The sequence below is a fragment of the Psittacula echo genome (genome assembly GCF_963264785.1).
Source record: "Psittacula echo genome assembly, chromosome: 6".
Classification (NCBI taxonomy): domain Eukaryota; kingdom Metazoa; phylum Chordata; class Aves; order Psittaciformes; family Psittacidae; genus Psittacula; species Psittacula echo.
In genome coordinates, this window is record NC_137743.1 from 52,233,329 (window position 1) to 52,245,566 (window position 12,238).

The 12,238-nt window shown below is 37.1% G+C and overlaps 1 protein-coding gene across 3 annotated transcripts in view; it reads right to left on the reverse strand.

Moving 5' to 3' along the window:
* Positions 1–432: 432 nt before the first annotated feature.
* Positions 433–12,238, reverse strand: part of WAPL (WAPL cohesin release factor) — a 69,807-nt gene continuing 58,001 nt past the window's right edge. For 2 of the 3 annotated variants that reach the window (XM_080621856.1, XM_080621855.1), the window contains 9 exons: positions 11,523–11,620; positions 9,840–9,916; positions 8,412–8,587; positions 7,989–8,104; positions 7,216–7,377; positions 5,771–5,978; positions 4,497–4,585; positions 3,311–3,406; positions 433–2,929 (listed from right to left, as the gene is read on the reverse strand). In XM_080621856.1, the coding sequence (XP_080477982.1) occupies positions 2,864–2,929; positions 3,311–3,406; positions 4,497–4,585; positions 5,771–5,978; positions 7,216–7,377; positions 7,989–8,104; positions 8,412–8,587; positions 9,840–9,916; positions 11,523–11,620 (1,088 nt within the window). In that variant the 3' untranslated portion in view covers positions 433–2,863. The remainder of the gene's footprint in view (positions 2,930–3,310; positions 3,407–4,496; positions 4,586–5,770; positions 5,979–7,215; positions 7,378–7,988; positions 8,105–8,411; positions 8,588–9,839; positions 9,917–11,522; positions 11,621–12,238) is intronic. The other variant, XM_080621854.1, reaches the window with a different exon arrangement.

Here is a 12,238-nt window from a genome sequence, read left to right on the forward strand (position 1 = left end):
TTCTCATTTTTCACTGAAGAAAGCAGCCACTAACATCCTCCATGATGGGAAAAGTATCGCCATGACAGAAACTGCTCACCTTCCCCTACACTTCTGCATAGTTCTGTTATTCTAACTACAACTCTGAAGAGTTGTTACATGCCCCTTTGGCTGAAAGATCAATAGCAACTTATGTGGAGAACTCCAGATCACGTCAAGAGATGTGAGAGCATCACCTCCAGAAAATTTCAAAGCTTAGTTGGCCTGGACTCACTGCAGCCTCAGGTCCAGGCACTGAATTTTCTTGCCCCCACACACCAGTGAAGAACAGAGCCGTACCTTCCAGACACTCCTCTCTCCTTTTTTTCCCTTTTAACAATTTACCTGACACTGCCTTCTTTCTGGGATTACTCAGAGGAGTGTTTTATTGCATGTTAAAAGACAAGATATGTATTGAAAGTAGCAATTTTATTTGAGTTAAAATTATTTACAAAAACCCAAAGACATACTTCATGAAACTGGTACAAACTATTTTTCCTGCCGTTGGCTTTTTCTCCAAAGATCACAGCTGAGAAATACTGTATAAAATAAAAATAGGATTGGATTCAGAAAAGTACTCTACTGTTCTAATTTCCAATTGAGAGTATTTACACAAATATTTACAATGGAAAAAAAGTTACTTTAAAACTTTAATTTGCAAGTTGGCCTCAAGTACCCTTTAATGCAGAGTTATTTGAGGGTCTAACACACAAAAAGCACTGCAGTTCACAGGGTGATTTCTCCCCCCACCCTCAAAAAAAGAAATAATCTGCATTTGTCAGTGCTTGACAATTAGTTACATTGAAAAAAAACTGTTAAACACTGAGGTAAATCAAATCCCAAACAATTACCAGTGTAACAAAGAAAGGTATTTGTCCCTGCTTTCCCCCATCAGCCCATATGCATTGTATTTTCTCTTGTCTTCTCTCCACAGAAAACTACATAATCAATTTGAAATCCCATTATAAGTGACAATCTTGAAAATCAGAAAACTAAATGGGCAAATTATTCAATCATTTCCTTCTGATGCAGATCATTTACACGCAGTTCCTCTCTCAATACAGATTTATTTATTTTAAAGAAAGAGGGATACAAGCTCAAACACTTTTCTAAGTTACACTGGTACACTAACTTTTAGAAGGTGATGAGAGAAAACGCAAAAAAGTATGACCAACATAGGATTTTTGCTGCTAATCAGTTACTTCCTTACAGAATTCCCAACAATCTGCATTATCAAAAATAGGAAGACATAGAAGGCAGCCACTGTATGTAAAAAATTTACAGCTGGCACTGATACAAAAGCACAAGTTCTTAACTTTATACATGGAGATAACATAAGATCTAAAAGCAGGTTAGATTTCCTGTTATTTCCCCCTCATTATACATAGAACTAATATTTTTATGGCTTCAAGTTTCACAAATTTAATGGAATAACATGATGTAACTACCCATACAGGTACTTAAAAACGTCGATGAAGCAGATCTCACAACAGTCTGCAAATATTCAAGACCACCTTAATAAAAATAATTACCAGTTCTGTTGGTCTGAATAATGAGTGCAAGAAAAAAATGGTTTTAAAAAAAATTCATGTATTTTCTGGGATTCTTTGTTCCACTTCAGTCTTCAAACACAATGCTTTGCTGTGAACTAGACCTCAGACTGAACAAAATCTTACCTATATCAGCAATTTAAGGCTTTATGTTGTATGCATTTCAACTCTGTCATACTTCAGAAGAATGAAATAGAAAGATTATGTCAGCTAGGAACATTAATCCCCTTCGGTGTTTCAGCTTCTGTAAAATTCGTCCCCCTAAAGCATCCAAATTCTTTGTACTGAGCATTACAAAATACACCTTGAATGCTTCCTTAAAACAAAACAGCATTTCCAAGCTTTTGCTTATTAGAAGTGCGAGCTACCCTGGGATTTAACATCTTAAAAAGAAAAAAAAAAAACAAAACCACCAACCAAAAAACCAAACAACTTTTTTGTTTTTTTCCCTTCCTTTTTTTAAACAGGGCACAGCTTCTTACAGTTACTCTTTCTTTCGTGAATAACATACCCTCAAATGGCTTTGTGTGTTTATGGGTTTGCATGCTTCTCAGAACTACAAAGTGTTACGGTCTACCAGTTTACGGTACATGGGCCGTGATAGTTTTAGAACTGAGAAATAGTTCAACAACCTAATTTCAATCAAAACAGTATAAAAAAATAAACTATCCAATCCTCGCCTCTTTGGATTCCAACAAATTTTAAATATAGACAGTAGTTAAAATCACAAAAGTATTTAAAAATTTATATTTTTATGATTTTGGAATAATCTAGTAATAAAAAAAGCAAGAGCAAATTAAACTCAAATAGGAGAGGTGCTGCTGTCCAGAACTTCTTTATTAGAACATTTCTTTGATACCTCAGTAGCTAAGCTGCCTTTGCACCTGGCTGGCTTGAAACAGTGGCTCAACAGTAAACAGCAGTTGCACTATCAGCAGCAAGTTTTTCCCCCTTGAAACTTGTCACGAACAAAGCAAGAAAAAAAAAAAAAGATAGGGAGGGTAAACCCTGCCAAAAAATATTTAAATACTGCACTGCATCATAAACAGCACGGGTTCTTTATTTACTTTCCTCAGAACCTTTTCCCCTCATTTTTGATAGTTGCAGATTGATGTAGTAACTGTCTTTTAGAAAATGCTGAATGCATGGTTAAGAGACCAGGTAGCCTTAAAAATCCGAACACGAATAACATAGATGAATGCTCTTGGTATATCCTTCAAGGACTTCTTTCATGACTTCTTCTTTTGTCTAAGGGTAGCTCCAGCATTAGAGTGCCTGCAGCGGAAGTTAAGTATCTAGCAGTGTTCCAAGTATTCAATCACCCTAGAGATAGATTTCTGGCCTGTTGTTCCAACAGCACACTGGAAAATGTAACAGAAAACAGAAGTAACAAACAAGCATTTGTAAAACCTCTTCAAAATATCTGAAAGCTATGCTCATTTCAGGATTTCAGTACACAGAATTACATATCAGTAAGAGCTAGTCAGTTCAGGCAGAGGATTCAGAAACATTTTCCTGGCCAGTGACTATCAACTGGAATGAAAGTAGCTCCATTGCATTTACTACCAAAATAATGATAAACAACTGGGTTTTCAGTATTTAAAGAACAGAAAAATTATCCTGTGCTCTTCTAAGGACATAAATGGGAAAATGTTAAAAGCTTCTAAAATGTATGGACTATTTATGGAAAACACAATTACAAAAATATCTACATACATCAATTTAAAATATATATTACTTACAGTAAGGTTCATAAAACTGAGAAATTTTTTGAGCATTTCAGTCATTATTGAGAAGTCCCCTTCAGGTAAGTACTCCCTCACAGTAGTCACATTGATCTATGAAATAAAACAATCTATTGTAATTTGGAAAATACTTTTCTGACACAGAACTATGTTACTCTGCATGTGAAATACAGTAAGACAAGTAGATTCACAGCATTATTAAGACAGCTTTTGCTGTCATCTCCGTGTTTTAATTCTCTCAAGCAATATTCATGTTTTTGTTTCCAGGAAACAATAACTGCTAAAAATCTGCCTTTTTTTCCCCCTTCCCTTCCAGTTCAGTACCACCACCAGAATTCCCCAGGGCCTATGAGATTGTCATGAACTAGAAACCTCACCAGATCACTCTCCTGACATGGAGAGAATCTCCCTTTATAACTGTTAAGACTTGAACTAGATGATGTTAACATCCGTTCTAACCCTAACTATTCTATTATTCTATAATTATTGAATTTATTGTCAGTATCATTCCAAACACCGAAACTGCATGGAAGCTCGTCAGTCAAAAGGTACAGAACAGCATGTTAAAGAACATTCCTGCCATCATGGTAAATTTAGGTAAGCCTGAAGGCAGGGCTCAAGCTCATTTTCATTTCAGCATGTATTTAACAGGAGAGTTTACGGATTTCTCAGCTATTAGAGTTTTATATTCTTAAGTTTTAACTTGAGCTGTCTATTATGCAGTTCCAATCTGAGACAATCATCTTCAACTAACATGGACATACACAATTTCATGTAATTTCAGTGGAGGAAAAAATAAAGTAGACTGACAGAAAAAGAATAAAAAGTCTGACACTACCTTCCTTACTGAAACTACTGAAAAATAAAGCAAGCTTTTATAATTGTAGAACAGGCGAGCCAGTTTTTCTTTGCCTTTCTGAAGTAAGTACATGTGCTGGCTAAGACTAATAGCGAAGGGGAGAGGGGCAGAAGAGGTTAAATATTCAATTCCAACAGTTTTTTTCCATTCAGAAAATTGGCTTTGGACAAAATCCTCACACAACTATACACATCAGAGTAGCTTCATCAAGGTACTAGCTCACATGAAAGCCTAATTCAATAAACCCATGTCAGTATTGCAAATTATTATTTCAGTAAAAGTTGTACTGGACTTTAAGAACAAGTTATTGACTTATTCCCTTACTGGACTCTCTTGGCAGAGACAGCCTAGAAGCAATGCCGTGTAGGAGGCCACAATGCAGTCTTCCATGTGCTTCCCAGCATGCTGAAGAGCTGTAAAGAGAGACAACTGAGCGTATTGTATTCTCTAAGCAGCTGGTATCTGTTACTGCTTCAAATACAATCTTTCATTATCACTTCTCAGAAACCTTTTTTCTCAAACAAAATGAGCTTTTGGACTAAGACTTCAGAGGCAAGAATCAGGCAAACTCTGTACTTACTAACTCAGCAGCACATTCTTGAACTGTAAACTGGTGCTCACTCACTTTCAACACATTACATCGTACAGTGTTTTTCTTAATTGTGATTTTAATGTGCAAACTGTATGTTTAACACACCACAGTATGAATGTAAATGTTTCATGTGGTACTATAAGCCAGTAACACTTCCACCAAAAGAAGTTCATTGTACTAAGGATAACAGATATAATACTTTTTGCTAATGACTCAGCACTTTTGGGCAAACTACAAATAGCTACAGACACCAGTTCATGGAGCTACAAAAAGGAGGAAGGATACAAAGCAAGGCTGGAGAAAGTAATACATCACACCTACTAATTGAAATTCAAAACACTATTAGAAGTAATACACTACAGTTACTATTAGAAGATTAAACAAGGAGGCCTAAAGTTTCAGACCTGATATATTTTCCAGAGACAAACTACTTGACTTAATGATACTCAAATTACTGGAACAAGCTACCAAAGATGCAGCACATCAAGGCACTACACAGGTACCTGAGATACCACCAATGGAGTGAGAAGTCAAGACACAAAAAAACACAGGGACAGAAGCATCATACATGCAAACAGGGAGAGGAGGAAAAGAACCCCTAAAAGTAGCATGAGGTCATGATACCCTGAAAATCAAAATTAAGGCAGGGAACTTTCAAGGAATGTTTCAGGAGAATATGATAAAGGCCAAAAAGCCATCCATTCCAGAATATTTCTTACACAGAATGTCCATACAAAAACAAAACAAACCCAACCAAACTTTAAGAAGGAACTGACAGAAGGAAGGTACTAGTAAGAAAATAAGACGTAGCATAGCTTCTTCCACTTCTCATGCTTCAGCTCTGAACTGCTCCTATTCATGATCTGTAAGTTTCACCTGGGGGATATGCTGAGGAAATCTCAGCCCAAGAGACTGCATGTAGATAGGAAGCAGAGAACAAGGTGGGAATTCAGGCAGTCACAGAGTTTTTTGCCTCTTCTGAGCTCATCACAACCAGACAACGCACCTTTATTAAGATCAAGTTCTTCATCATCCTCCTCCTTCTTAACTTTCTCTTCAGTGCTGTCTGGCTTTTCTGTGGAGACCCACTGTATCTCTCCACTTGTCTCTTGCCATTCCCCACTCTTATCATGCTGAGCAGTAGGAGCTTCTTTAATCAATTCGTCTGTCTGGCTCTCAGCCAGCTGAGCCGCCCGCTCACACTCAAGAAATAGCTAATGGGGAAAATTTCAGGACAATTTCCATTATAAAATAAACCCTAAACACATTGACTTAATACTTCAAAGTTAATTTCCCCATCACAATTCACCCCCTAATACAGTAGGCCTTCAATACTTTTCTTAACAATAGCCTTTTCTTCTTGGAAGGAAAACATCATTTATCCCTACACGAAGGCTGTGCTCTACAGAAAAGGCCTCTCTCCCAGCCCAGTGCTGAACCAGTTGGCAGGCTGCTCTTGGGCATCATAAAATGTTTCATCATTGTCTTTAAGACACAGCTTGAAGACTAAAGGTTGCCATATTTTCTTGCCCATTTTTGTTCTCTATCAATCCTCCTTTTTCTCCATGCTAGTATCCCTACTGCTCTCTCAGTTTTTCCTTTCATAGATAGAACACAAAAATTTGAAAGTGTAATATAAAATGACTCATCAAGGATGTGACCGAACCAGCAATCTCATATTGTGGACTTGTATCTTGTGAATTATTATCCAAGCCATATAATTACCAGCTTTAAACATTGCTTTGCTGAGCTGTACACATTAAGATATTAAATACTTTTACTGTTGATTTTTTCTGGTCTGCTGCTGGACAGTTACTTCACATAGTTAAATAGAAGAACCACTAAAAGCATTCATAGAATCATCTAAACTGAAATAAAAAGGCTGAAATTTCCTTTCAGTTATTTGGGTTTGTATGGTGGAACTCACAAAATTGTTAAAAAAAGAAATCCACCACCAAGTTAGTCAAGGCAACATTTACGAATGCCATTTCAGATGCAGAACCAGTATATCCATTGCTTATTGCTCTTATAAAGCATGATACTTCATTATTTCTTTTTAACTTAAAGGTGCAGAGTCCCCAAAAGATGGTATTTAAAAAAATAGTCTGTGGAAGCAAAGCACAACAACAGTAGTTTACAATTTTAACGAAAGTAACCCATTTAGGAACAGGTTAACTAGAAATAAACGGCATAGGAACAAGACAGCTTTATGGAGCACAAGAGCAGCCTTTAGATGTTGTAATAATGATTCCACTGTCTTCTATCAGGAAAGCTGTTTCTGTAATGTACAGTACTGAAAAAGTGAGCAGCACCCACTATGCTATATTACTCATAATACTAAACACCAAGAAAATTCTGACAAATCTTCACTGCTGAATTCTTCTTCCCTTCCCCCTTGAGAGTCTGATGATGAGAAATGGTTAACTATTACCAGAAAAACACAGTTCTTACCTGCACTAAAGCCTGAACAGCATCAATCTGCCCAGTTATCTTTAGGCTATCATCTCTTCCTCCCGTACAGAATGAGTCAAAAGAACATGATGTTTCCATATTGACAAGGCAGTGCCTATTCCGAGCACTGTATTCTACTAGATTGATCAACAGACCCAATCCCTGCAAGAATTGGAGAGGATTACATACATTAAAAATAGCTAAAACCATCTATCCAGATAAATGTCTTCTTTCAGCCGTATCTTTCTGAAGCTACATAACCTAGACCTTTACAAAACAGTTTGATAAACAGAGGGATTAGGATTTAAAGAACTGAGATCCCTGTATACAAGAACGTGAAAACATTTTTAAAGATGAAATTTGATTTATAGATTAGAGATTCAGGTGTCCAACCTTCATCTTGTATTCTTAAAAGACCCTCCACATTCACAATTTCACTACTGCTACTTAGACTACACAGACCCACTTTAGGTAAGCTGAGGTAAATTTGACAAAGCCTCTCTCTCAAACAGTTAACAGCCACAGTATTTCTGAGTTGCAAAGACATTTGAAAATTAGGCAGTTCACAGATTTATTAGTTAAATCTCTGTTCATCTAACACAAGGGTAATTGTTAGAACTCACCACCAAATCTTTACAGAAACCTTCTCTAAATGCCTCACTAAGTGTACATATATGGTTAATGAAAACTGTAGAGGCTGCTCCTTAATTTGGAACCAGAGTAGTTAAATGCACAAATCATTTTCTGTTACTGTAACAAAACCAACAGCTTACCAGCACCCGAATATCAAATCTCTGTTCTTGAGGTAGGAACTTTGGAACCTGAAGCACACAATTCATAGCTGTGCCGATCAGACCATCTTGTTCACCTGTTTTTGTACTACCCCATTCTGTAAAGAAAGAGTTTAGAGGCTCAATTTTGAAAATACTCCGTTTCATAACTGGAAGCAGATTGATAGAAACCTGGCCCTAGAGGTAAACAGGACTCTCTAAGCCAAAGCTCGTATCTTAATACTTGTAACTACTCATCCTATTTGCAAAGACAAATTACTGATTAGGCAAGCATCTACCCTACATAACTGCTTTATTGTACTGTACTGCACGTGGAAAGACCAGTGAGTATAAGAAAGGGGTTTACATTAATGGTTTATTTGATGCTTTAACTCCAAATATGCACATTATTTTTGTTTATTTTACCGTTATCATTTGTCAGGTTGAGCAAGACACCAATGATGGCCCTCATACAGTCTTCCACTGCTTTACCCACATGGTTATTTACATTCTGGTGAGGCAGAGGCTTATTGTCTGGTAAACAGATACTGTCTTCAGCACGATTATATCGCTGGATTAACTCCTCACAATGCTGCAGTGCTCTGCAGGGAGAAGATGCAGAACAAAATTACCTCCACAACATACAGGACATTACACCTTTAGATTCATTTCACCAGGGGAAAAAAATAAAATCAAATACAGAGCTTACGCAGAATGTTTCTGATGCCCAGATGCCCTGTTCGTGGGGAGAGATAATAAACTTACTGCCTATAAAGTCTTTTATGAGCTCAACTCAGGAAAGCTTTGTGGCTTAGAGCTTTATCAGCTTGAGATTAAGAAAAGAAGTTAATTTTTCTTTCCAGCTCCATCACAGGGCCTTAGAAAAGATCTCCTCCCCCTCCAAACCCAGCCTCTCATATCATCTGACATCAATGCACAACATTATTCTGACAGGGTTATCTCAATGTTCTCTTGTTCTGTCCTCAAGACCTATTGCCATTCTGCAAGAAATAAACAAATGTCACGTGACTTCCTAGCAGTAAAATCTTAATCTCAAACAGTAATGGACCACAGGCATGATTCTACTGCATAACATTAGCTTGATGTCAAACTGAAAATGCTGCTTTTAATTACAAACAAGACTAAAAATGTCAAAAATACATACTGGTCCAAGAAACTGTAAACTGGGGATTTTTGGTGTGGGTTTTTTGTTTGTTTTGTTTTTGTTTGGGTTTTTTGGGGTATATTTATTTATTTAAAGAAATACTCCAAATATGTAACATACAACCATGACATTATGTTTCTAATGAGGTCTGCAGAGTCAACTTTTCAACATCATTTGTTCTCTTACAAAGAGCAGTACAAGTGGGATACAATCTCTGACAGCACACTGAGACCTCATCTAGGTTGATAAATGGGTTAGAGGTGGGTTTGTAGAGGCATCTTTGCCAGGGAGAGCACCCAAGAACAAAATTTCACCATTTTTAGTTATACTGTCATTTCTGTTACACTCCATTTCAAGAAACACTTAAGCATAGAGAAAACGCAATAAATAAGCATAGCTTGTCAAATGTGCTCTTCTGTGTTCATATTAACGTGGTACAGAAGGAGCTGAATCTACAGTTTGCAGCTTCCACAAAACCAACAATAGCAGCACTACATACTGGCAGCATTCAGGAAGTCACCCATACACCCTCATCTAAATTAGCTTTAGCATTACTTAATGAAAAGCAACAGTGGCAATTGTTTCCCCCCTCCTCCCCTACAATCTTATGGTATAACAATTATGTTCTGCCTTTTTTTCCCCCTATCACATGCAGTGCTCTGCAAAACTGCCTTTATGTTACAACTTACTTAGCTGAGGATACTATGAGTTGTGAGTCTTTGTATGCTATCAGATAGCTCTGATTCTCTGGATTATGCACAGTTACCTAAAAAGAGGAAAAAGTAATATCAGAAATATAAAGAAAAGCATTCCCTTCCACTACCACCACACTTTAATCAGTTCTATTTTTCTTGGTTATTATCCAGCGTAAAACTTTGCCTCATTTTCCAGTATGTCCTTGCAGTTTTCATCTTGTCACACAAAATTGCACTGAAACCATCTTCCCTGATGCAGTAAGTATAGACACCATGTGGCAGAATATTCTGCCGAAGAACCACCCTGAATCTATATCCTGGAACTACAATGTCCTAAGTGTGTGTTTAAATATATATATATATGTGTGTGTGTGTGTGTGTGTGTGTGTGTATAAAAAACACAACACTGAATACAATTATATATGTAATGTTATTTTTAGAACTTGGCATGAACTTCAATTCTGAGAGCTTATTAAGCATCCAACCATAAAACCCAAGTTTTTCCTTGATTCCCTTGACTGAAACTCAGAATCAACTTCCAGAAACAGCAGAAGTTCTTCTCTTAAATTTGCATGATTTGGTGTGTTGATTTCTGCCATCTCTTCCAAGTTCCTAAAGATCTTACTACATCACAAACCACCCCAAGTTCAAATCTGAATATCCTACCACTGAAAAATGCTCTTCTACCTACTGTTGCCTGGCAGTTCCATCTATCAAATAGAAAAGCAGAAACTGGATGTGAAAATTTTCCTCTTGCTGTTATGAAGGCAGGCAGAGTTAGGTGCCATTCATTTTTAAGTAGGCACCTCTGAATTAGTTGTTCAGCAATTGTCCATACTCCTTAGTTTTTTGCTTACTTTTACACTATCTTTGAGTCTGTCCTTCTGTTTTAGTGAAGGAAACAAGTTACCACTGTAGCTATTTGCCCTTTAACTTGGGTTTAAGGTGTTCACAGAGATTCATCGACCTGTACTCTGAACCCAAATGTCACTTTCTGATGCATAGAGATGTACTGTTAAAACATCACAACACTCTCCTGCTTGCTTACCATATCACAATGCAAAAAGAGAAACACCAGTAACAAATATGAAACTCAGCAAAACAAAGCATGGTAGAGAAGCATATGCTTACCATTCCTGTCAATTAAGTGCTACAAAAGTGCCGTGTATTTTAATTCTGACCAAAGTTGTCATAAAAAACATTTACTGTCTCAATATACACGCTCAACTGACTATAGGACTAGTGTGACTTTCAGGGCAGTTTTCTCTTTCAGCACTTAGCCAGCTGATCTGTGAAAGAAGCAATTCTTAAAATATACATTGATTTATTGCTTCTAAGAAAACACTGCTTCCATAATGATCCAAGCGTCAAACTCATGCCTTGAAAATAAACATCTATAAACAGCAGCTTTCTGAGGGAAGAGAAAGCATCATGTTACATGGTTATTCTTACAAAAAATAAACTTGCAATGTTGTACATACATATAGAAGGGTAAAAGAAATTTTCAGGCAAACACTCCAGGAACACTGAGAAACATCAGAAAGTCAGTATCTTCTATAAAAAAATAACCAACATCATAGGGTTGTTATGCAACTTGTATTGAAAGAACGTAACACTGAAAAGGTCTGCTTCAGAAAAAGAGGTTTTCAGGCATGCAATCCATCTGCTCATACTCACACTTTCTAAGACCCGTAAACATCTTTCTGCACCCCATAACGAAGCGACCAATTTCTCTTCATTTTCATCGCTGCTCAGGTGATCCACACATTCTTTAACTAAACAACAAAAGAATTGTTTTCCATTATCAATAAGAGGTCTTCAAAGGCAAAGCATACAAACTACCTACCTACTCAGAGAGTTGCTCTCAACCTTGTTTTGCACTTCACAAGACTCTACTATAAGGAAACAATCAAAGACATGACCAGCATTCCAAAGTCTTTAATTTCTCCAAGTAAATAAAACAAAACCTAACAAAACCCTTACAAGGGGTAATGGGTTCAAACTTCAACAGAGGAAGTTCAAGTGAGATATAAGGAAGTTCTTTACTGTGAGGGCGGTGAGGCACTGGAATGGATTGCCCAAAGAAGTGGTAAATGCTCCATCCCTGGCAGTGTTCAAGGTCAGGTTGGACAGAGCCTTGGACAACATGGCCTAGTGTGAGGTGTCCCTGCCCATGGCAGGGGGTTGGAAATGGATGATCTTGAGGTCCTGTCCAACCCAAACCATTCTATGATGCTAATTTTGACTTGTACAAGTTTATGGCTGTTGCTGTGAATTACCTATCTGTATATTTTATTTTCTACTGACAATGAAGAGACTGTATAGCACACAACTATGTTCTTTAACTGTAATGCAGTATTTTGTAGAAGAGAAAAAAGATACAGCAAGCACAC